Here is a 26129-nt window from a genome sequence, read left to right as displayed (position 1 = left end):
TCAGCTGAGCTGTTGTAGTTCACCAACCAGATCAAAAATTAATCCTTGTGAAGCGGAAACAAAGGTGTCACTGGGTCGTCCACATCTACTTCTGGTGGCCATTTATGGAGCAGTGCAGGAACATATGATTAACTTAACATTTTAGGCGAGTCAGAAACATAGAGTTGTGCAGCAAAGAAATGGGCCCTTCAACCCACCATGTCATCTTTTTCGTCCATCCCCTTTTCTCAAATTAGGACCATATCCTACTCTGCCCTGCTATTTAAGTGTGTCTACTTACCTCTTGGTTGTATCTGATTCCACCACTGCCCACCCTCTTCAAGAGTGAGCTAGATAGGGCTCTTAAAGATAGTGGAGTCAAGGGATATGGGGAGAAGGCAGGAACGGGGTACTGATTGTGGATGATAAGCCATGGCCACACTGAATGGCGGTGCTGGCTCGAAGAGCCGAATGGCCTACTCCTGCACCTATTGTCTATTGTTTATTGTCTATTGTCAGTGTAAATAAATAACATGAAGATATAAATGGTTAGAATACTTTTGGGGTCTTTTCTTACAATTCTTAAGGGGTTGGACAGGCTAGATGCAGGAAGATTATTCCCGATGTTGGGGAAGTCCAGAACAAGGGGTCACAGTTTAAGCATAAGAGGGAAGTCTTTTAGGATCGAGATAAGAAAATCATTTTTCACCCAGAGAGTGGTGAATCTGTGGAATTCTCTGCCACAGAAGATAGTTGAGGTCAGTTCATTGGCTATATTTAAGAGGGAGTTAGATGGGGCCCTTGTGGCTAAAGGGATCAGGGGGTGTGGAAAGAAGGCAGGTACAGGATACTGAGTTGGATGATCAGCCATGATCATATTGAATGGCGGTACAGGCTCGAGGGGCCGAATGGCCTACTCCTGCACCTACTTTCTATGTTTTTATGTTTTGAGTTTTTAATATTTTAACTTGCCTTTGGATTATGTTTAAGCACAACATTTCATGCAAATATCCCTTAATGATGCCTGTTTGATTGAAGCTCACAATTATAAGATTTCTGTGTACACGGGCGATGTCTACAGAGGAGGAACAGATGCAAATGTCTTCCTCACTATCTACGGAGACCTGGGAGACACTGGAGAAAGGAAACTGAGTAAATCAGAGTCACACTCCAACAAGTTTGAACGAAGCCAGGTTAGTCTGCAGCTTTGACTCAGAGTGGAACATATTGGAACTGGGGGAGATCAGAAAATTATTCTTTTTCTTGACTCCACTGAACTATTATTGGTGAAGAGCATTGAATTGTCGCATGCACCGGGACCGAAATAATGAAATTCTTACTTGCTATAGCATTACAGGTGCATCATCTTCTTCTTATTGAGTCCACACACAAGATTAGAAGTTACACAAAAATGCTGGAGAGACTCAGCGGGTGCAGCAGCATCAATGGAGCGAAGGAAATAGGCAACGTTTCGGGCCGAAACCAGGGTTTTGGCCCGAAACGTTGCATATTTTCTTAGCTCCATAGATGTTGCTGCACCCGCTGAGTTTCTCCAGCATTTTTGTGTACCTTTGATTTTCCAGCATCTGCAGTTCCTTCTTGAACAAGATTAGAAGTTGTTCAGCCAGAGCTAAACACACTTCTCGGCATTTACAGTGGCTTGCAAATGTTTTCATACCCCTTGAAAGTTTCCACATTTTGTCACGTTACAACCACAAACGTAAATGTATTTTATTGGGCTTTTATGTGATAGACCAACACAAAGTGGTGCATAACTGTGAAGTGGAAGTGGAAGGAAAGTGATACATGGTTTTCAAATTTTTTTACAAATAAAAAACTGAAAAGTGTGGTGTGCAAAAATATTCAGCCCCTCTGAGTCAACACTTTGTAGAATCACCTTTTGCTGCAATTACAGCTGCAAGTAATAATAATATATTTTTGTTGTCATTGCACGTCAGTGCAACGAGATTTAGTATGCAGCTCCAACCGATGAAAATGAAAAGTAAAATAAATAAATAAGCTGTGTGACGTGACCATCCGAGGGAGACAGTCCAGGGGGGGTGGGGGGCACTCAGCAGGGCCGGTTCAGAACTGCTATAGCTCTTGGAATAAAGCTGTTTCTGAGTCTGGAGGTTCGGGCGTAGAAGGCCTTGTAACATCTGCCGGAGGGAAGTAGTTCAAACAGTCTGTTACAGGGGTGTGATGAGTCTTTATGGATGCTGACGGCCTTCCTGAGGCACAGTGTGTTGTAGATGCCCTCCAAGGCTGGTAGCTGTATCCCAATCTGCGCTCTGTGGACGACGTGCTGAAGAGCTCTCCTCTCCGCCTCCGTGCAGCTGAGACACCACACAGAGATGCCATACGTTAATATGCTCTCTGTGGTGCAGCGGTAGAATGTTGTCAGCAGCTGTTGGGGCAGACCAGTCTTTTTTAATGTCCTCAGGAAGAACAGTCGTTGCTGTGCCTTCTTGACCAGCGCAGCGGTGTTGGTGGACCATGTGAGGTCCTCTGAAATGTGAGTGCCCAGAAACTTAAAGCTGGACACTCTCTCCACACTTTCCCCGTAAATGGCGATTGGGGCGTATTCTCCATTATGGGACCTCCTGAAGTCAATAATCAGCTCCTTGGTCTTGGAGGTGTTTAGTGACAAGTTGTTACCTGCGCACCAGTCTGCCAGGTTCTGCACCTCCGCCCTGTATTTTATTTCATCACCGTTGGTGATCAGCCCAATCACTGTTGTGTCGTCTGCAAACTTCACGATGGTGTTGGTGTCGAATGCAGGAACACAGTCGTGAGTGAAGAGGGAGTAGAGCATGGGGCTTAGTACACAGCCCTGTGGTGTGCCGGTGCTCAGGGTGATAGTGGAGGACAGGTGCGGGCCCAGTCTCACTGCCTGCGGTCGCTCCGTCAGAAAGTTCAGGATCCAATTGCATATCGGCGAGCTGAGGCCTAGCTGGTGGAGTTTGGTGGTGAGCTTGGTGGGGATGACTGTATTGAATGCAGAGCTATAGTCAACGAAGAGCATCCTCACGTACGTGCCCTGTCTGTCCAGGTGAGTCAGGACAGTGTGAAGAGCCAGAGAGATGGTATCCTCTGTTGATCTATTTGCCCTTTTGGGATATGTCTTTTGGGGTATTTGTCTTTTGGGGTATGTCTCTACCAGCTTTGCACATCTAGAGACTGAAATTTTTGCCCATTCTTTGCAAAATAGCTCAAGCTCAGTCAGATTGGATGGAGAGCATCTGTGAGCAGCAATTTGCAAGTCTTGCCAGAGATTCTCAATTGGATTTAGGTCTGGACTTTGACTGGGCCATTCTAACACATGAATATGCTTTGATCTAAACCATCCCATTGTAGCTCTGGCCGTATGTTTAGGGTCGTTGTCCTGCTGGAAGGTGAACTTCCGCCCAGTCTCAAGTCTTTTGCAGACTCTAACAGGTTTTCTTCCAAGATTGCCCTGTATTTGGCTCCATCCATCTTTCCATCAACTCTGACCAGCTTCCCTGTCCCTGCTGAAGAAAAGCATCCCCGCAGCATGATGCTGCCACCACCATGTTTCACAGTGGGGATGGTGTGTTCAGGGTGATGTGCAGTGTTAGTTTTCCGCTACACATAGCGTTTTGCATTTAGGCCAAAAACTTCAATTTTGGTCTCATCTGAACAGAGCACCTTCCTCCACATGTTTGCTGTGTCCCCCACATGGCTTGTGGCAAACTGCAAACGGGACTTCTTATGGCTTTTTTTCAATAATGGCTTTCTTCTTGCCACTCTTCCATAAAGGCCCGATTTGTGGAGTGCACGACTAATAGTTGTCCTGTGGACAGATTCTCCCACCTGAGCTGTGGATCTCTGCAGCTCCTCCAGAGTTACCATGGGCCTCTTGGCTGCTTCTCTGATCAATGCTCTCCTTGCCCGGCCTGTCAGTTTAGGTGGACGGCCATGTCTTGGTAGGTTTGCAGTTGTGCCATACTCTTTCCATTTTCGGATGATGGATTGAACAGTGCTCCGTGAGATGTTCAAAGCTTGGTATAATTTTTTATCACCTAACCCTGCTTTAAACTTCTCCACAACATTATCCCTGACCTGTCTGGTGTGTTCCTTGGGCTTCATGATGCTGTTTGTTCACTAATGTTCTCTAACAAACCTCTGAGGCCTTCACAGAACAGCTGTATTTATACTGAGATTAGATTACACACAAGTGGACTCTATTTACTAATTAGGTGACTTCTGAAGGCAATTGGTTGCACTGGATTTTATTTAGGGGTATCAGAGTAAAGGGGGCTGAATACTTTTGCACGCGAACCTTTTCAGTTTTTTATTTGTAAAAAAATTTGAAAACCATGTATTATTTTCCTTCCACTTCACAATTATGCGCCACTTAGTGTTGGTCTATCACATAAAATCCCATTAAAATACATTTACGTTTGTGGTTGTAACGTGACAAAATGTGTAAAAGTTCAAGGGGTATGAAAACTTTTGCAAGCCACTGTACACACAATGGTCTCTGTCTTGTTGCTTCTTGTGCGTGCGTGGTGGTGGAAAGATTGGTGGAAACAGGGCCGCGACGTGAACGCTCTTTCCTTGGCCTCTACAGGTGCATCAAATGCAGCAAAATAAGTTATAGTTACCTTGACTATGGCCAGAGATGGCTATCATTTATTTGGATGAAAGCTGATCATAACTCATTAGCAATTATGATAAGGTCTGAAGAAGGGTTGGCCCGAAACGTTGCCTATTTCCTTCGCTCCATAGATGCTGCTGCACCCGCTGAGTTTCTCCAGCAATTTTGTCTACCTTTGATTTTCCAGCATCTGCAGTTGCTTCTTAAGCAATTATAGATAAGATTTGTTTTTGTCAGTAAAACTATTTGCGTTAGATTGAATAGCTATGATCCCACAGGAAGAAGAAGGTGGGGCAGATCTCAAGGATAACCTGAGAATGGACCTGGGGTCCAGGCCTAGACCTGGGATATTTGGCTTCCCTCTGAGCAGGGATCCTGGTTTCCCATGCCTTTCCCACATAACCCTTTGTGTTTGACAGTGAGGGCAGAATCCAGGAGACATGTGGATTTTTTTTCAGGAACTTTTACTTGATCTTGAAAGTCCCGTAATTCTTTCTGAAACGATAGTACCCATCCATTGAGTCGTGAGTGCCAGACTCACCCCCACCAACCACCCCCTCATCCAGAGGTCTATTCGCTGTGCATGGCTGACCCCCAACACAGGGAAATGTGACAGTGGTATAACAGGGTTGGGAAACGTGGATGGCCCATCCTAATAAACTGTGCATGGGAAAATATAACCTTTGACTGGGAGCATTGCATTTCCCACTGAGAAGGACCGCAACACTGTCATGAATTCTTAATTTGTGCTGCAAATTCGGAGCAGGTTTCCCTCAGCAAGTCATAGTCTGAAGAAGTGTCCTGACGTGAAAAGTTGCCTACCCATGTTTCCAGATATGCTGTCTCACCCACATTGAGTTACTCCAGCAATTTCTTTAGTTTAGTTTAGAGATCCAGCGTGGAAACGGGCCCTTCAGCCCAAGGAGTCCATGCCGACAATCCGTTCACACTAGTTTAATGTTATCTCGTTTTCTCCTCCACTCCCTACACACCAAGCGCAATTTACAGAGGCCAAATAGCCACTAAACCCTCACATCTTTGGGATGTGGGAGGAAATTGGAGCACCCAGAGGAAACCCATGCAGCCACATGGAGAACATGCAAACTCCACACAGACAGCACCTGAGGTTAGGATCGAACCTGGCGCCACGAGGCAGCAATTTTACCAGCTACGCAGTTGTGTCTTTTTTTTTTCATATTCCCACTTCTGAGAAGGGTCCAACCCTTTAATATTTAGTGTTTCTGCCAACGGATGTGGCCGGACCTGCCAAGAGTTTCCACCCTTTTCTGTTTCAACTTCAGATTCACCATCTGCACCATCGAGAGCATCCTTACCAACTGCATCACAGTATGGTATGGCAACTGCTCTGTCTCCGACCGGAAGGCATTGCAGAGGGTGGTGAAAATTGCCCAACGCATCACCGGTTCCACGCTCCCCTCCATTGAGTCTGTCCAAAGCAAGCGCTGTCTGCGGAGGGCGCTCAGCATCGCCAAGGACTGCTCTCACCCCAACCATGGACTGTTTACCCTCCTACCATCCGGGAGGCGCTACAGGTCTCGCTACAGGTTGCCGAACCAGCAGGTCGAGTAACAGTCTTTCCGGCGGCTGTCACTCTGCTCAACAACGTACCTCGTGACTGCCAATCCACCCTTATTATTATTTTTTTTAATTCAAATCGTTTGCTATGTCGCTCTTCAAGGGAGATGCTAAATGCATTTTGTTGTCTCTGTACTGTACACTGACAATGACAATTAAATTGAATCTGAATCTGAGATTCCCAGCACCTGCAGTCTTTTATTTCTATTATTACTTCATAACCACAGGTTGATAATTTCACCATGGAAGCCGTGGACCTTGGCCAAATAAACAAGATCAAGATTCGCCACGACAACAGCATGGCGAGCCCTGATTGGTATTTGGAGAAAGTGGAGGTGGTGGACGTGGATTTAGAGGAGAACTACTTGTTCATGTGTGAACGCTGGCTTTCAAAGACCAGGGAGGACAAGAAAATTGAAAGGATATTGTTTGCGAAGGTACTTTGTGCGCCAAATACTCAATATTGTACACAGGGGTTGGAGATACGGGAACTTTCACTGTGCATATGGGTGTATTATATTATCTGGAGGTTGGAACAGAAACAACATATTTTTAGATGGCAGTACATTCAATTCAGATTGGATGGGAACATTTACTGACTTCTATTGCAGATAGATAGATAGATAGATAGATAGATAGATAGATAGATAGATAGATAGATAGATAGATAGATAGATAGATAGATAGATAGATAGATAGATAGATAGATAGATAGATAGATAGATAGATAGATAGAAAGATAGATAGATAGATAGATAGATAGATAGATTTGCCACACAACCAGGGTCAGTGGTATTTGGGTTGTCAGCAGCGGTACAATAATAAAGAACACACAACCACAATAAAATTGTAACACAAACATCCACCACAGCATCCATCACTGTGGTGGAAGGCACAGAACTTGGCCAGACCTCCTCCATTTGCCCCCGTGTTCGGGACCTCCACCCTCCGCATCCGTTGCTGCGGGCGTCCAGATGGTAAGGGACAAAGTCAAAGTCAAGGTAAGTCCGGGATCGGCTCTTCCCCACCGGAGACCGCGGCTTGAGGCTGGTGTAGGCCGCAGGCCGGCGGTCGAAGATTTAAGGTTCCCGCCGCGCCACGCCGCAGCCAGAAGCACCGCAGACCGCAGGGCCGCTGGTCGAAGCTCCCCTCCAGGGGTGATGGTAAGTCCATGCCGGACCCGCGGTAGAAGTTGGCCGCGGGCTGGCAGTGATGGGTTCTTCTTCCCCCGGGTCCCCCACGAGGGATCCCGGGCTGTAGACGCCGCGCCAGCTGGAGCTCTGCAGACCGCGGCTTCAGGCTGCCGGCTGCCCCGGGCCAGCGAAACGGAGCGTTCCCCTCCAGCGAGCCCCAGCGAGGGCTCACCCGCTCCACAACGAGAGTCCACGCTGCGCCTGCCGCTGAAGCCCCGGGCGCGTCTCCGGAAAAGGCCGCGCCGATCCTCGTTGTTAGGCCACGGGGGAGGCGACCTGGAAAAAGTCGTCTCTCCGTGGAGGAGGCGACCGAAAGCGGTTTCCCCCCTTACCCCCCCCACACAAAACACACGAAGAACCATTAAAACAAACTTTAAAACATACTTTAAAACATACTAAAAATTGAAAAGACTAACGCACTGCTGACAGGCGCTGCCACTGCATTTACTTCAAAAAGACAACAGATTTTGAGGGAGGAGAATGCAAGTAAACATAGAAACATAGAAAATAGGTGCAGGAGTAGGCCATTCGGCCCTTCGAGCCTGCACCGCCATTCAATATGATCATGGCTGATCATCCAACTCAGTATCCTGTACCTGCCTTCTCTCCATACCCCCTGATCCCTTTAGCCACAAGGGCCACGTCTAACTCCCTCTTAAATATAGCCAATGAACTGGCCTCAACTACCCTCTGTGACAGAGAATTCCAGAGATTCACCACTCTATGTGTAAAAAATGATTTTCTCATCTCGGTCCTAAAAGATTTCCCCCTTATCCTTAAACTGTGTCATGTGTAAGATTTTGCAACACGGGAGAGAGATGTTGGAAGTCTAAAGGGTGACTGACTCAAATTAATGTCAGGGAGTATGGTAGCAATAAGCAAATTCTAACTAGATTTAGAGTAATGTGGCTACAGTTAGTCATAGAGTCATACAACATGGAAACAGGCTCTTTGGCCCAACTGGTCCAAGCCGACTAAGATGCCCATCTACCTGATCCCATCTGATGCCCATCATCCATTTGCCTGCATTTGACCCATATCCCTCTAAACCTGAGTAGAAGTGTAATAGGCCACACACCAGGACAAATCAAAATAGCATCTATCTTACACGATGGCTATTTGAGTAGTGTGGGTTCCTTAATGAATTCAGGATTATTTACTCTGGACATGCCACATGGTGGATATTGAAAATGCTTGCAGCATTAAATGATTAAAAGTTTACTGGTGCGAAGATGAACTGGACTCCCACAGAAACAGAAGAGGGAAGTTGCAGGTGCCTATTTGCCTTTCTGCCCATCTACACTAATCCCATTTGGCAACATTGTGTCCTTCTAATGCATGGACAGAGACACCAAATGCTGGTGTAACTCAGAGGGTCAGGCAGCATCTCTGGAGAAAAGGAATAGGTGATGTTTCGGGTCAGAACTCAAGAAGGGTTCCAACCCAAAACGTCACCTATTACTTTTCTCCAGAGATGCTGCTGCCATTCAGTTACTCCAGCATTGGTGTCTATGTTCGGTATAAACCAGCATCTGTCTAAATAAGTCATGTCATAAATGCTATGAATAGAATTAGGCCATTCAATTATGCACTGCCATTCAATCATGGCTGATCTATCTCTCTCTCCTAACCCCATTCTCCTGCCTTCTCCCCACAGGGGAGAGTGCAGTGGAGAGATAAGTTTATTTGGCCTTCCATCACAGCAATGTGATGGATGTTTATGTAAATTATGTTGTGTCTTGGGTCTATTTGTTTGTAATGTATGGCTGCAGAAACGGCATTTCGTTTGGACCTCAAGGGGTCCAAATGACAATTAAATGCATCTTGTATCTTGTATCTTGTAACCTCTGACAGCTGTGCTAATCAAGAATCTGCCTATCTCTGCCTTAAAAATATCCACTGACTTGGCCTTCACAGCTGTGGCAAAGAATTCCACAGATTCACCACCATCTGACTAAAGACATTTCTCCTCATCTTCTTCCTAAAAGAACGTCCTTTAATTCTGAGGCTATTACCTCTAGTCCCAGACTCTCCCATTAGTGGAAACATCCTCTCCACATCCACTCTATCCAAGCCTTTCACTATTCTGTACGTTTCAATGAGATCTCCCCTCATTCTTCTAATCTCCAGCGAGTGTAGGCCCAGTGCCGACAAACGTTCATTGTAGGTTAAATGCCGCTTAAATGTAGTGCTTGTACCTGATTCCAATACCTTCTCTGGTGGCAAGTTCCAGATATTGACTAAAAAAAAGTTGTTCCAGATATTGGCTATAGAAAAATTCCTCTGAAATCCTCTTTAAAATGTCTTCCTCAAACCCTTGGTCTCTTGCTTTCGATACCCCATGTACGTGGAACTAATTCTGACTATCTACCCTATCTCCATGGAAAACAAAGCCAAGAGCCTGAAGACGGGTCCATTTCCTTCTACAGATGCTGCCTGGTGCTGAGTTCCTGCAGCACTCAGTTTCTGCCCAACCTATGAGCACTTTCTGCCCAACCTATGAGCACTTTGGATAGACATTGGTGGATGATGTTCCTCAGTTAAATTGTGTATCTCAGTACACATGCCAATAAACTAAACTCAAACTCAGAACATTTAAGTGATAGGAATAATATTTAAATTATCAGATCTCAACCCAGGTACAAGCAACAATCCTGAAGAATAAATGAAAGCAACAAATATACAGAGCAGTAACGTGGATTAATATCAGCGCGCATCCAAAGCTGAGCGCCAGGACAATGTAGGAAATTGAGATGAGGATTTGAAAGTTGATGGAATAAAGATACTGACAATTACAGATTTGGTGAGACTGTTGTGTTATATCACAGCTTGGATTGGAAACAGCACTGCACAAGACCGCAAGAAATTCCAGAGAGTTGTAGATGTAGCCCAGTCCATCACACAGACCAGACCTCCCACTATTGACTCCACCTCCACTGTCCAATTCACCTCCACCCCATTGTGGACATTGGACTGTTTACAGAACTGGGGTGCTACAATGCTGGCAACTATATTCTGCATTCTGTACCTTCCCCTTTGCTCTATCTATTGCACTCGAATTTGACTTGATTGTATTTATGTGTGGTATATCTGATTTGTTTGGATAGCCTGCAAAAGAAAGCTTTTCACTGTACCTCGGTACACATGGCAATAATAAACTTAAACCTAATGAATGCTGTTTAATCTTGTTTGATCCTCTTTATTTCCCTTCTTAGGGTTTTGAAGGTGATCGGACTAGTGTTCGCAGCTCTGCCAAAAGCCTACATGGCTCCTCATTGAGTCTCCGGAACCTAAACAATAGTGCCCTTAGCAAGAAGGGTAAAAGGAAGAGTATTATTGAAGACACAATTGAAGAAGGGCCAAGTAAGATTACATACCACTTGAACTTGTTCATCTTTATATATATATAATAGGAAATCTATTACTACCTCAGGATAATGTCTTGCGGCTCTTTATTAGTAAAGCGTGCGATGCACCACAAAATCCTGTCACATCTGTATTGATTACAGCTGCAATCTCTTCCCCTTTGCACCACTGCTCCTCTTCCCCTCTGCCCCTCTCTCCCTCCCCTTCCACCTCTCTCCCTATCCTCTATCACATTGAGCGCATTGGACTTTGTCTATGGAACCGTTGCGCTGCAATGCTGAGAAGTATATTCTGCACTATCTTCCCCTTAGCGCCCTCTATTGTACTTGAGTTGGGTGGATTGTATCTATATTAGGTATATCTGATCTGTTTGGATAGCATGCAAAACAAAGCTTTTTACTGTACCTTGGTACATGTGGCAATAATAAACTTAAACCTTAACTTAAAACTTCTCTGTGTCGTGTGTAGGAAGGAACATTGAGTGAAGTTAAAGGCAAGTGAAAGAGAATGAGTTTCAGGCAAAGATGTGGTAGATGGGATTGATAGGATTCCACTGAGACTCAATGCGATCTAAAGAAATATGAAAAATGAACCAGACACCATAATAGCACAGCTCCAGCAACATGGGTCTAATCCTCACCTTCAGTGTTATCCATGTAGACTTTGCTACGCTCGACCTGTGACCTCACGGGTTTCCTCCCACATCCTTAAGACGTGCATTTGTGTAGGTTAATTGGCCACTGTAAACTGACCCTGGTATGTTGGTGAATGTAGAGTCTATTGAAGAAGGTGACGTGATTGAGGAGAGAATAGCTTGCAGAGAAAATGCGTGAGGGAAGGAATGACCTGAGACCCGATGGGCCAAAATGGCTTCCTCGTACGTCATAAGAAAATATGGAAAATACATCAGAGAAAAGCAAACAATGTATGCAATGAAAAATGGGGGGATGAGAAATAAAAGCAAAATTATAGCAATGAGTAGAGGCAATCGAGGACAAGAGCAAGCAATGCATATCGAGGGACTAGAGATTAAAGGGGAGAAGACATGATTTGAGAATTTTGATTAGAAATTTGAGAATTTCTCACAGTGGGCTATTCAGATATGCCAGCCCTCAGAACATTTCCATCATTCCCTTTCCCTCACTTATTTTCCCACAAACTATTTAAGAAAAAGAATGAACACAATTGACAAGGGTTTTTAATCTCTGGTCAGTTGGCGTGGCTATTTCCTGTCACTCAGGCTTATTGTTAGTTCTGCAGTCTACAACGATTCGCATTGCTCCCACTATCCCTGGAGAAGAATAGTCGCCATGAAGACTATATGGAGATCTATGATTATAAACCACTATTGATGAGTTTATAGTTTGCGGTTAAATGGCCACAGGGGGGTCAAATCACAAGAAAACAACGTAAATAAGGTAACAAATTTCCTCTGTGTACACAGCCATCCCCTACTGCATAACAATTACCACAGGCCTGGAACGGGATGCGGGCACCACCAGCAGGGCTTACGTCATCATAATGGGCGCTTACAAGATTCACACCTCGCGGATGTGGCTGGAACTTCCTGAAGGGAAGAATGGATTTGTTCCCGGCTCAGTTGAAAAGTTCCAGATTAAGGGATTGGACGTTGGAGATATCAAGAAAATTGAGGTGAGCTCAGATAATGATCGTCCTCCCACAGTATTTTAACTCTGCAAATGGCTGTGCAGGACTAGTTTGTAAGAAGCAGGACGAACGCATTTGACCAACTGTTGCAGCAGGAACGTTTCTGGATCATTTCACGTTTAGCGGTTGATTTTTCCACCTTTCTTCTATGATCTAATCTCTTTCCCCGCTGACTCCTGCAGCTAACCATGCGTTTATTGGCCTCTACTTCCTCTTCAGTTGGATGTTATTTACCCGAATGCCCAGATACTAAGCATGGAGAGCACTGCAACTGACACACATACGAGGATATTTTTATGAGGATGTTGTCAGAACCGGAGGGTGGGAGCTATCGGGAGAGGTTGTGTAGGCTGGGTCTCTATTCATGGGGCGCAGGAGGATGAGGGGTGATCTTATAGAGGTATATAAAATCGTGAGAGGAATCGATCGGGTAGATGCAGGAAAAATGTTCCCAATGTTGTGCGAGTCCAGAACCAGGGGCCACGGTCTTAGAATAAAGGGGAGGTCATTTAAGACTGAGGTGAGAAAAAACGTTTTCACGCAGAGAGTTGTGAATTTATGGAATTCCTGCCACAGAGGGCAGTGGAGGCCAAGTCACTGGATGGATTTAAGAGAGAGTTAGATAGAGCTCTAGGGGCTAGTGGAGTCAAGGGATATGGGGAGAAGGCAGGCACGGGTTATTGATAGGGGGCGATCAGCCATGATCACAATGAATGGTGGTGCTGGCTCGAAGGGCTGAATGGCCTCCTCCTGCAGCTATTTTCTATGTTTCCATGTTTCTATGCACAGTCTCATGTCCAGCATCCAAGAACGGGATAAGGGCCATTTAAGATCATGGGAAAAAAACTTTTTCATTCAGTCAGTAGTAAATCAAATTTTCTGCCCCTGATGGCGATAGATGGACATTTACTGAAGACCTGGTGAATCGAGGACAAGAGGACATAGGTGTAAGGTGATGGAGAAGATATTTAATCAGGATCTGAGGGGTAACTTTATCACACAAAGGGTGGTGGATATATGGAACAAGCTGCCAGAGGAGGTAGTTGAAGCAGGGACTATCCTAATGTTTAAGAAACACTTAGACAGGTCAATGGATAGGGCAGGTGTGGAGGGATATGGAACTGGGATATGTTGGCCAGTATGGGCAAGTCGGGCTGAAGGGCCTGCTACCACGCCAGAAGGCTCTATGGCTCTCTATATGTGCACCCACTCACATTCTGGCAACAACCCCTATTAACAACATTCCAAATGTTCAGTGTATCAGTCTAAGGTGTTTGTGATTTATGATGGGCGGCACGGTGGTGCAGCAGTGGAGTTGCTGCCTTACAGCGTTTACAGCATCAGAGACCAGGGTTCGATCCCAACTACAGGTGCTGTCTCTACGGAGTTTGTACATTCTCCCCGTGACCGCGTGGGTTTTTCTCCAAGATTTTCGGTTTCCTCCCACACTCCAAAGGGGTACAGGTTTGTAGGTTAATTGGCTTGATATAAAAAAAGTAATTTTCCCCTAGTGTGTGTAGGATAGTGTTAATGTGTGGGGATCGTTGGTCGGTGCGGATTCAGTGGGCCGAAGGGCCGGTTTCCACGCTGTATCTTTAAACTAAACTAAACTAAACTGAAGTAAATTAAACTACATTTGCACAACCATGCTCATTGTTTGTGATATTTGCATCAATAGCCTATCCCAAAATTGAAAGAACTGTTCAAAACTCAATATTCAAAACTCACTAATAAAACCCACAATTCCTAGAAAGAAGACTTTAATCATTCACTAAAAACAAGGAACTACAGATGCTGGTTAAAAAAAAAAAAGACATAGTGCTGGAGTAACTCAGGGGGTAAAGCTGGGGAACATTTCAGGTTTAGATCATTCTTCAGTTCTACAGAAATGCTGCCTGACCCACTGAGCTACTCCAGCATTTTGTGTCTTTTTGTCAGCGGAAAGACAATCTATATTACTAAAAGTCTGATCTTGACCACTTCCTGTTGTTCTGTATATTGATTTTAGAAAAAACGCTGCCACTTACGGCTGTGATTTTTGGCCATCTTACTCAGAGTCTCCCTCCGCTGTGCAGGGCAAGAGGATTTTTTTCCATCGATTAAAAATAAAAGAGTTATTAGTGTTTAAAAAATGTTGAGATTCTCTCTCCTGAAGGCCACGCCCCTTCCGGAGGGACTATAAAACCCAGAAGTGTTAATTGCCTCAGTCAGTCTCTGCAAGATGGGGGAGAGAGAGGATCACGTCTCTCAGTCTGAGCTGTGAATATCACTGAACACATGTATACTAAACCGTGAGTGTGGTTTAACTGACCTTGAGTGCCCTTAATGTGGTTTGAAAATGAAAATGCGGTTGGTTTGAAATAAAGCACAGCAAATGGTTGGTGGTGGTTGGTTTGAAATAAAGCACAGCAAATGGTTGGTGGTGGTTGGTTTGAAATGGCAAATGATTAAAAATCTAAACTTGACAACTTCCTGTTTGCACTGTATATTGATTTTAGATAAAATGTTCCCACATATGGCTGTGATTTTTGGACATCTTACTCAGTCCCCCTCCGCTCACCTGGTGCAAAGGATTCTTCCCATCAATTACAAATTAAAATGTTATTAGTGTTTAAAAAATGTTGAGAATCTTTCTCCTGTCAATCATGCCATGAAGGCTACGCCCCTTCTGGTGGGAGGGGGAGGGATTATATAACCCGGAAGCCTGGGTGTGGCTCAGTCTCTGCAAGATGGGGGGGAGGGGGGGAGGGGGGGAGAGGGGGAGAGGGGGGGAGAGGGGGAGAGGGGGAGAGGGGGAGGGGGGGGGGAGGGGGAGGGGGAGAGGGGAAGGGAGAGGGGAGAGGGGGGAGAGGGGGGGGAGGTCACGACTGTCTGAGCTGTGAATCAACTGAACACACTGAATGTCTACTGAACTATGAATGTGGTGTTTTTGTGGTGCTTTTGTGGTGTTTTATGATGGTTTCACCCGTCTTCAAATGGTATGAAACTGCATTTGAATATGGTGGCCTTGCACCCTGCATGAAATGGTATGAAACTGCACTTGTGTTTGGTGGCCTTGCACCCTGCTGAAAGTTGTATGAAATTGCACTTGAATTTGGTGGTCTTGCATCCTGCTTGAAGTGGTATGAAATGGCACTTGAAATTGGTGGATTTGCACCCTGCATGAAGTGGCATGAAACTGCACTTGAGTTTGGTGGCCCTGCTCCCTGCTTGAAGTGGTAGGAAACTGCACTTGAGTTTGGTGGACTTGCACCCTGATTGAAGTGGTATGAAATGGCACTTGAAATTGGTGGATTTGCACCCTGCATGAAGTGGTATGAAACTGCACTTGAATTTGGTGGCCTTGCACCCTGCTTGAAATGGAATTTCAAGGAATAGCCGTGAGTCAACTACCAGCCCACATCAGGCTTATGTGACTGAGCTGCCACCTCAAGAATCCATTTGGCCCACAATGTCCGTACTAGCCCTCTGGAAACCATTCCCTTCAGCCCACAACACGCATACTAGTGCTCCAGAAAGCCCCCCCCCCCCCCCCTCCACCCCCACTGGCCACCAATATTGGAATTGGTGGAGAGGTGGAATATTGCGTTGGGGGACCAGCCCTCCCATATAGTATATAATTACAATCGAACCATCCATCATGTACAGATATATGTTAAAGGGAATACTATGAATAACATTTAGTGCAAGATAAAGCCAGTAAAATCCAATCAAAGATAGTCTGAAGGGTCTCCAATGGCAGCACAAGGCTGCTGCCCTTCCTTTATTTTAACTGTAATTACACTTAAAAAGATCTTTGTTGGCCGTAAGCCGTTTTGATGTACCTGAAGGCTGTGAAAGGTGCTATAAAAAGGCAACTTCTGTCTATTCATGTCTACAGTTGTGTGGTTTTTCAGTGTGCCTTTGTTCCTCTCCAAACAGCTGGGTCATGACGGTGCCACTCCAGAGAGCTGCTGGATGGTGGATGAGATGGAAATCACAGTGCCCACCAAAGGCATCATGTATGTCTTTCAGTGCAAATGCTGGCTTGCCAAAGACCGAGGGGATGGATTGACAGCTAGACTATTCAGCATCCTCGATGCAGAAACTATCCAAGTTGGCCAGAAGGTAAGGTCTTGCTCAACGTAGAACATAGAGCAGTACAGCACAGGAACAGCCCCTTCGCCCCACAATGTCTGTGCCGAACATGATGCTAAACATAAACTCATCTCATCTGCCTGTACATGATCCATATCCCTCGATTCCCTGCATTTCCCTGTGCCTACCTAAAAGCCTCTCAAACGCCGCTATAAGATTGGAATCATTGCATTGGAGATAAACACAAAAGGTTGGAGTAACTCAGCGGGACATGCAGTATCTCTGGAGAAAAGGAATGGGTAACGTTTCAGGTCGAGACCCTTCTTCAGACAGGTGTGGTCTGCCAGTCATATTGGCCTCCAACCCCACCCCCACCCCCAATAATGTGTTCCAGGCCACTATTGTTCTCTGCATACAAAAACGTGCCCCTCACATCTCCATGAAACCTTCCCCCTCTCACCTTAAGCTATGCCCTCTCGTCTTCAATATTTTCTCTCGGGGCAAAAGATTCTGCCTATCTCCCCCATCTATGCCTCTTCTCAGAAGTTCCCATGGTACCTGATGCATGATCCAAATAGAAATGGGACAAATCAATCACATAGAAGAGAAATGATTGATACTGGTGAAATTCTCTGGTTAAATTTGTTATTTGTTAAGAGTTTCAAGGAATACGATTGTTGAACAGGTCCCTTTCGAAGTAACAGTGATTACCGGCGACACTCCAAATGCTGGGACTGATGCCAACATTTACATGTCTGTCTTTGGAGCCAACGGGACCTCGGAGGAGATGCTACTTGATAAAAATGGAGACAGGTCGGTTCCCGGTCCATTGCAGTTTCATCTTTTCCTAGCGTTTCATCTTTTCCCCCACTTTTAACATTGGCATTTGGCATTGTCTGAATCCACCTGCATGATTCATCTCTTTGCTTTCCAAAGTCGGGAATGTTCTGGAAGCCTTTACTTTTCACTAAAATAAAATCCATCCTTTGCCAGTCAATTTGCACAACATTTTTGCATTTTTCATCGAATCTGGGGCTTCAGTGTTTGAGGTGTTTTTTTTAGCTCTGAACAAATATGCAGCATAATGAACCCATGCAAAACAATCCCCTGATTAATCTCTTAGTTTAGTTTCGAGGTACAGCGCGGAAACAGGCCCTTAGGCTCACCGAGTCCGCACCGACAGGCGATCCCCGCACACTACCACTATCCTACACACACTAGGGACAATTTACAATTATACCAGGCCAATCAACCTACAAACCTATACGTCTTTGGAGTGTTGGATGAAACCGGAGATTCAGGAAAAAAAACATGCAGATCACGGGGAGAATGTACAAATTCTGTACAAACAGCAACCGTTTTCAGGATCAAACCCGGGTCTCTGGAACTGTAAGGCAGCAAACCTAGTGCTGCACCACCGTGCCACCCTTTCATACTTGCTTATTATATAGAAGAACACCATCCAGACAATGATAGATCTTAAACAATTCCTTCACTCTCAATCCCCACTTATTTATCTGCAATCTATTCTCTCTTGCTTGTCCATCACTTCCACCCTGATTCTCCTCCCACTCACTTAACTATGGGTCATTTACAGTGTCCAGTTAACTGAACAATCAGCAGATCTTTAGGACATGGGATAATCAAGGGGGGGGGGGGTCACAAGGAAATGTGCAAACTCCACACCGACAAGGACGACACAGTGGTGCAGCAGTAGAGTTGCTGCCTTACACCGTTTACAGCTCCAGAAACCCGAGACCAATGCCGACTACAGGTGCTGTCTGTGCGGAGTTTGTACGTTCTCCCCGTGACTGCATGGATATCTCCGATTTCCTCCCACACTCCAAAGACGTACAAGTTTGTAGGTTAATTGGCTTAGTATAAATGTAAATTATCCCTGGTGTGTGTAGATTCAGATTCAGATTCAACTTTAATTGTCATTGTCAATGTACAGTACAGAGACAACGAAATGCAGTTAGCATCTCCCTGGAAGAGCGACATAGAATATGAGCAATAAATACATCTATTTACATGCATACAGTCATAGTGTTTTTCTGGTGGGAGGAGTGTCCGGGGAGGGGGGGGTGATTGGCAGTCACCGAGGTACAGGATTGAGTAGTGTGACAGCCGCAGGGAAGAAGCTGTTCCTGGACCTGCTGGTCCGGCAACGGAGAGACCTGTAGCGCCTCCCGGATGGTAGGAGGGTAAACAGTCCATGGTTGGGGTGAGAGCAGTCCTTGGTGATGCTGAGCGCCCTTCGCAGACAACGCTTGCTTTGGACAGACTCAATGGAGGGGAGTGAGGAACCGGTGATGCGTTGGGCAGTTTTCACCACCCTCTGCAGTGCTTTCCAGTAGGGTAATGTTAATGTGTGGGGATCACTAATCGGTGCGGCCTCAGCAGGCCAAAGGGCCCGTATCTATGCCTAATCTCTAAACTAAACTAAACGAAACAAAACAACACCACAGGTCAGTAACGAACCTACCGCCCAATAACAAAACCAAGCAACAATAAATCTAAATTCTACATCAGTTGGCTGGTGTACATTCAGTCTGTTCCAAAACTATGATCCTTGAGCATTGACAGATGAACTTAGCAGGTCACTGCATGATAGACACAAAATGCTGGAGTACCTCAGCGGGCCAGGCAGCATCTCTGGAGGAAAGGAGTAGGTGACGTTCAGGTCAAGACCCTTCCTCAGGATACTATATGCTGTTGTTGACACATGGTGCTGCCACGCTCACCAACATCAATGGGGAAGGTTAATATCTTGTGAATGTCATAGAGACATAGAAACATAGAAAAATAGGTGCAGGAGTAGACCATTCAGCCCTTCACTATGATCGTGGCTGATCATCTAAAATCAGTACCCCGTTCCTGCTTTTTCCCCAAACCCCTTAATTCTTTTAGCCCCAAGAGCTAAATCTAACTCTCCCTTGAAAACATCCAGTGAATTGGCCTTCACTGCCTTCTGTGGCAGAGAGTTTAGAGACAGTGTAACGGAACAGTAACTTTGGAGTGTGGGAGGAAATCAAAGCACCAGGTCACAGGGAGAAGGTGCAAACTCTGTAAAGACAGCGCCCGCAGGTGTTACGTTACGTAATCTGATGTCCTTTGGGATCTGTACCACCGATCTGCTGAGCATGATAACAAAGGCATTAACAAGGCATAAGACTTAGAGTTAGAATTCTTGCTACACTTTGGTTTTGGATTATTATATCAACATGATTACTATTTTGATTCTTGCAGCTATATTTCTTAACCTTGTTCCATGAAAGACAAATACATAGATAGGAAAGGTTTAGAGGGAAATGGGCCAAAGGGGGGCTGGTGGGGCTAGTGTAAATGGGGCATGTTTGTCGGCATGGGCAAGTTGGGCTGAAGGGTCTGTTTCTTTGCTGTATGACACTGTGCCCTTACTTTCCAGATTTGAGAGAGGTCAAGAAGATACCTTCACCATGGTGATTTCTGATATTGGTCCACTCAGAAAAGTAAGGGTTCGCACTGATGCCAAAGGATGTCGTGCCGACTGGTTCCTGGATAAGGTGATGCCGAGACTTCAACAATAGATCAGAACCCAATGGCCAGGGAACTGGAATAAGAGAGGAAGAATAAGAAAGTTGGAAACTATTTCCTCTGGTGGGAAAAATAGAGAAGATACATTGTGCAGAATATAGTTCTCAGCATTGTAGTGCATCATTTCAATAGTCCAATTCCAAATATCCACAGTGGGGCAGAAGTGAATCGGACAGTACTCTACTTTAGATCATAAGACTGTTAAGTTGTTGTTAAGAAATAAGATTGTTAAGGGTTTGGACACGCTGGAAGCAGGAAACATGTTCCCGATATTGGGGGAGGCCAGAACCAGGAGCCACAGTTTAAGAATAAGGAGTAAGCCATTTAGAACGGAGACGAGGAAACACTTTTTCTCACAGAGAGTGGTGAGTCTGTGGAATTCTCTGCCTCAGAGGGCGGTGGAGGCAGGTTCTCTGGATGCCTTCAAGAGAGAGCTAGATAGGGCTCTTAAAAATAGCGGATTCAGGGGATATGGGGAGAAGGCAGGAACGGGGTACTGATTGGGGATGATCAGCTATGATCACATTGAATGGGGGTGCTGGCTCGAAGGGCTGAATAGCCTACTCCTGCACCTATTGTTTATTGTCTATAAGACCATAAGACATAGGAGCAGAGTTAGGCCATTTGGCCCATCGAGGCTCCACCACCATTTATTCAAGGCTGATCTATGACTCTCTGTGAAGCAGTACACACATTCATGGCGGTCCATACATACATCGATGGTGACAAGATAGAAATGGACGAAAGCTTCAGGTTCTTTGGAATAAATATCACCCGCAATTTGTCCTGGACCAGCCACATCAAAGCGATGGCCACAGAAAACACACCAATGCCTCTACTTCCTTAGAAGGCTTACGAAGTTTGGCATGTCCACAACAATCCTCACCAACCTCTACAGTAAAAAGCATTTTATCGAGATGCATCGTGGAATGGTTTGGGAACATCTACTCCAAGACCACAAGAAATTGCAGAGAGTTGTGGATGTAGCTCAGACCACCACGCAAACCAACCTCCCCTTCATGGAACCCCATCGACACCATGCTGTCTCAGCCACAAGCATAATCAAGGAGGAATCTCATTCCTCTTCTCCCCTCTCCCATCAGGCAAGAGGCATAGAAGTTTGAAAATGCACACCTCCAGATTCAGGGACAGTTTCTACCCAGCTGTTATCAGGCAACTGAACTGTACTCTCACCAGCTAGAGTGAGTCCTGACATCCCATCTCCCTCATTGGAGACCTTTGAGCTATCTTTAATCGGACTTTATCTTGCACTAAATGATATAGAATCATAGAAAATAGGTGAAAAGGTAGGCCATTCGGCCCTTCGAGCCAGCACCGTAATTCAATATGATCATGGCTGATCATCCAAAATAAGTACCCCGTTCCGGCTTTTTCTCCCATATCCCTTGATTCCTTTAACCCTAAGAGCTAAATCTCTCTCTTGAAAACATGCAGTGAATTGGCCTCCACTGCCTTCTGCGGCAGAGAATTCCACAGATTCACAACTCTCTGGGTGAAAGGTTTTTCCTCATCTCAGTCCTAAATGGCCGACACCTTATTCTTAAACTGTGACCCCTGGTTCCGGACTCCCCCAACAAAGGGGACATTTTTCCTGCATCTAGCCTCTCCAATCCTTTAAGAATTTTATATGTTTCTATAAAATATCCTCTCATCCTTCTAAATTCCAGTGAATACAAGCCCAGTCGACCCATTCTTTCATCATTTGTCAGTCCCGCCATCCCGGGATTTAATCTGGTGAACCTACGCTGCACTCCCTCAATAGCAAGAATGTCCTTCCTCAAATTAGGAGACCAGATACAGAGAAATGTGAGGTGTTGCAATTTGAGATGTTTAACATGGGCAGGGCCTACACAGTGAATGGTAAGCCTCTGGGTAGTGTTGTAGAGCAGAGGGATCTAGAAGTGCAGGTGCATGGATCCTTGAAGGTGGAGTTGCAAGTAGATTGGGTGGGTTTTAAAGGTGTTTGGCACTTTGGCTTTCATCAGTCAGAGTATTGAGTGTAGAAGTTGGGAGGTTTCTTGCCCAAAGAATCGAGGACATAGGGACATAGATTTAAGGTGAAGGGGAATAGATCTAATAGGAATCGGAGGGGTGACATTGTCAAAGCCATGAGCAAAGAACTTGGATGGGAAGTGTGCCTTGTTTATCTCAGCCTGGCTGCAAAGTATTTCTCTTTGTTCTTTAAGATTTTCATGCTGAACCAAAACACAAAGGAAATGACTGCATTTACCTTCAATGACTGGCTGTCGAAAACCCGCGGTACCAAGAGATTGACCACCTGCGAGCTGGCTGCTGTGGTCGACGAGGAAGCAATGATGGAGAACACAACCTACATCATCAATGTAAAAACCAGTGACGTTTCAGGTTGGTAAGAGCAGGATCGGTGAGTGTCAACAGTCACTGCTCACACTGAAATATAATACCCTGATGATGAAAGCTCATCCACTAGCAACCTGAATTTGGAATTGGAATTGGAATTTGAAATGGGAACAGCTCCATCCAAGACCACATGAAATTGCAGGGAATTGTGGATGCAGCCCAGACCATCACACAAACCAAGCTCCTTTCTGTTGACTCCATTTACATTTCACGCTGCCTCGGCAAAGCCACCAGCATAATCATGGACGAGTCTCACCCCGGTCTCTCCCTCCTCTCCCCTCTCATCAGCCAAGAGGTACAGAAGTGTGAAAACACACCTCCACGTTCAGAGACAGTTTCTACCCAGCAGTTATCAGTTAACTGAACCATTCTATCAATAACTAGAGAATGGTCCTGAGCTACTAACTACCTCATTGGAGACTCTAAGACTATCACTAATCGGACTTTAGTGGACTATCTTGCACTAAATGTTACTCCCTTTATCATGTATCTGTACACTTTGGACGGCTTCATTATAACCACGTATTGTCTTTTTGCTGACTGGTTAGAAACATAGAAACATAGAAAATAGGTGCAGGAGGAGGCCATTCGGCCCTTCAAGCCAGCACCGCCATTCATTGTGATCATGGCTGATCATCCCCAATCAATAACCCGTGCCTGCCTTCTCCCCATATCTCTTGACTCCACTGGCCCCTCGAGCTCTATCTAACTCTCTGTTAAATCCATCCAGTGATTTGGCCTCCACTGCCCTCTGTGGCAGGGAATTCCATAAATTCACAACTCTCTGGGTGAAAAAGTTTTTTCCCACCTCAGTTAGCACGCAACAAAAGTTTTTCACTGTACTTCGGTACATGTGACAATAAACTAAACAAAACTATTAACAAGGAAGTTATAAGAAGCCAGAAGTAAAAGCAGGACAACGTAGGGGGTTCAGGCAGCATCTGTGGAAAGGAGAACAGTTAATATTCCAGGGCAATGAGTTTATATCAGCGGGGGTAACAGGTAGAATAACTATAGTGTTATGACATCCATGCATCAATTAACTGCATGACCTTATGCAAGGTGCTTCCTTTCTTCTTGACTATGATGTCACTAATCCAATACATCAAGGAATTGGTGGAGATGATCGAGACTATGTTTTTTTTTTAATGCTAAACACATAAGAGAGAAGAGATGCAAAGTATTGAATGCAATACAACTGAATGTATGGAGTTAAGTATTAGTGTAATAATTTTTCAAAAAAGTTAATGAAGTATTACGTAATTAGTAATATTGTGAGCACTGGAAACCCAGCTCAATTTCAAGCAATGATTGTAAACCAACAGAAATGGGGAATAAAACAATTTCTCAGAAAGCCAGATCTTGGTCCCATAAGATCATCCAATCTCTTCATCTTCACAGAACGGGGTGTCCGGTGTGCTAGTGAGTAGCATTCTCTCACTGACATTGAAATGACACTAACTTGTTATCTGTCGTATGCAGGAGCTGGGACAGACGCTAATGTGTTTATCATCGTCTTTGGAGAGCACGGTGACACAGGCACCCTGGCGTTGAAGCAGTCCAACAACTCTAATAAATTTGAGAGGAAAGCCTTGGACGTCTTTAAGTTCGTAGACATGCTGAGCCTGGGAAACCTGTCCAAAGTCCGCATATGGCATGACAATAAGGGTAAGAGCCATCCTGAACATTCGACCACAAACCTGTTCATTAAATTTACTACCTACCGATTTGTTTTTCTGTTTTAATAATAACTAGACCAAGTGCAGACCCGTTGGGTCTGTTCCCGCAATGGTTGCAAGGGGGGCGGGCCTGACGTCATCGCGCAACGCCACACGCTAGGCGTACGACATCAAGATACATTGCATATAAAAACATCATAACATACATATAAAATTTAATATCACTTATAAAAGCATCATAAATTATATATTTTAAAAAACACAATAAATGAATTAAAATCCAGAATAAAAAAGGATTTTCAATGTCCCACAACGAGACAACGATACCAGTGTCTCCACAACTGCGATTCATAGCGTGTAGTGCTACACGTTATGTTTGACAAGGCCACAATAATTACATTTTTAGAGTCATTTATCCTGCAAATGAATTTATACATATGATTTCTTAGGATAGCTTCTAAAGTACTGACTCCTGCAGCCACAAATATGTTACTAGCACTACATCATCTAGGTGTGGGAATTGAATGCAATATCTCCAAGTTTGCGGATGACACTAAGCTGGGGGGCAGTGTTAGGTGTGAGGAGGATGCTAGGAGACTGCAAGGTGACTTGGATAGGCTGGGTGAGTGGGCAAATGTTTGGCAGATGCAGTATAATGTGGATAAATGTGAGGTTATCCATTTTGGTGGCAAAAACGGGAAAGCAGATTATTATCTAAATGGTGGCCGATTGGGAAAGGGGGGGAGAAACAGCGAGACCTGGGTGTCATGGTACACCAGTCATTGAAGGTAGGCATGCAGGTGCAGCAGGCAGTAAAGAAAGCAAATGGTATGTTGGCTTTCATAGCAAGAGGATTTGAGTATAGGAGCAGGGAGGTTCTACTGCAGTTGTACAGGGTCTTGGTGAGACCACACCTGGAGTATTGCGTGCAGTTTTGGTCTCCAAATCTGAGGAAGGACATTATTGCCATAGAGGGAGTGCAGAGAAGGTTCACCAGACTGATTCCTGGGATGTCAGGACTGTCTTATGAAGAAAGACTGGATAGACTTGGTTTATACTCTCTAGAATTGAGGAGATTGAGAGGGGATCTTATAGAAACTTACAAAATTCTTAAGGGGTTGGACAGGCTAGATGCAGGAAGATTGTTCCCGATGTTGGGGAAGTTCAGGACAAGGGGTCACAGCTTAAGGATAAGGGGGAAATCCTTTAGAACTGAGATGAGGAGAACTTTTTTCACACAGAGAGTGGTGAATCTCTGGAACTCTCTGCCACAGAGGGTAGTTGAGGCCAGTTCATTGGCTATATTTAAGAGGGAGTTAGATGTGGCCCTTGTGGCCAAGCGAATCAGAGCGTATGGAGAGAAGGCAGGTACGGGGTACTGAGTTGGATGATCAGCCATGATCATATTGAATGGCGGTGCAGGCTCGAAGGGCCGAATGGCCTACTCCTGCACCTAATTTCTATGTTTCTATGTTTCTATGTTTCCTTAGCAGTGTTCTCATGGTATTACTATAGGCCACCTTTAGTCTCTGCAAACTTGTCTTTCCATAGTTCAACCACAGGGTTATTTCTTCTTTGCTGCTTGTTGACCCACAAAAAGTAAGAGAAGATGATAGGTGAAACGGTCTGAGAACCTCACGAGAGTCGAGAGTGTTTCATTGTCATATGTACAAAAACTGAACAATTAAATTCTTACTTGCAGCCGCACAACAGGGTTGTAAATACCCAATCACTGCCAATTTGAACTCAATCTGACCATGAGGAATTTGCATTTTCCAAGTCTGACCCAACCCAGAGATATTGGCTAAATTTAGTGTAGAGATTCAGCATGAAAACAGGCCCTTTGACCTGTCGAGTCCATGCCAACCAACGATCACCCCATAAATGAGATCTACGTTATCCCAGTTTTACATCCAACACACTACCACCAATTAACCTACAAGCAGGACACTGACATCGAGTCAGAGTTAACAT

The 26129-nt window shown here is 45.0% G+C and overlaps 1 protein-coding gene across 1 annotated transcript in view; it reads left to right on the top strand.

Annotated features, from left to right (window-relative positions):
• The window catches only part of loxhd1a (lipoxygenase homology PLAT domains 1a), a 207014-nt gene that overhangs the window by 172127 nt on the left and 8758 nt on the right, over positions 1-26129 (top strand). The window contains exons 36-44 of the mRNA XM_055648000.1: positions 1018-1172; positions 6424-6633; positions 10605-10752; positions 12200-12408; positions 16345-16530; positions 17186-17313; positions 19928-20045; positions 22284-22461; positions 23959-24144. Coding sequence (XP_055503975.1) covers positions 1018-1172; positions 6424-6633; positions 10605-10752; positions 12200-12408; positions 16345-16530; positions 17186-17313; positions 19928-20045; positions 22284-22461; positions 23959-24144 — 1518 coding nt within the window. The remainder of the gene's footprint in view (positions 1-1017; positions 1173-6423; positions 6634-10604; positions 10753-12199; positions 12409-16344; positions 16531-17185; positions 17314-19927; positions 20046-22283; positions 22462-23958; positions 24145-26129) is intronic.

Source organism: Leucoraja erinacea, chromosome 1, assembly GCF_028641065.1.
Source record: "Leucoraja erinacea ecotype New England chromosome 1, Leri_hhj_1, whole genome shotgun sequence".
Classification (NCBI taxonomy): Eukaryota; Metazoa; Chordata; class Chondrichthyes; order Rajiformes; family Rajidae; genus Leucoraja; species Leucoraja erinaceus.
This window is presented reverse-complemented; position numbering and strand designations above follow the sequence as displayed.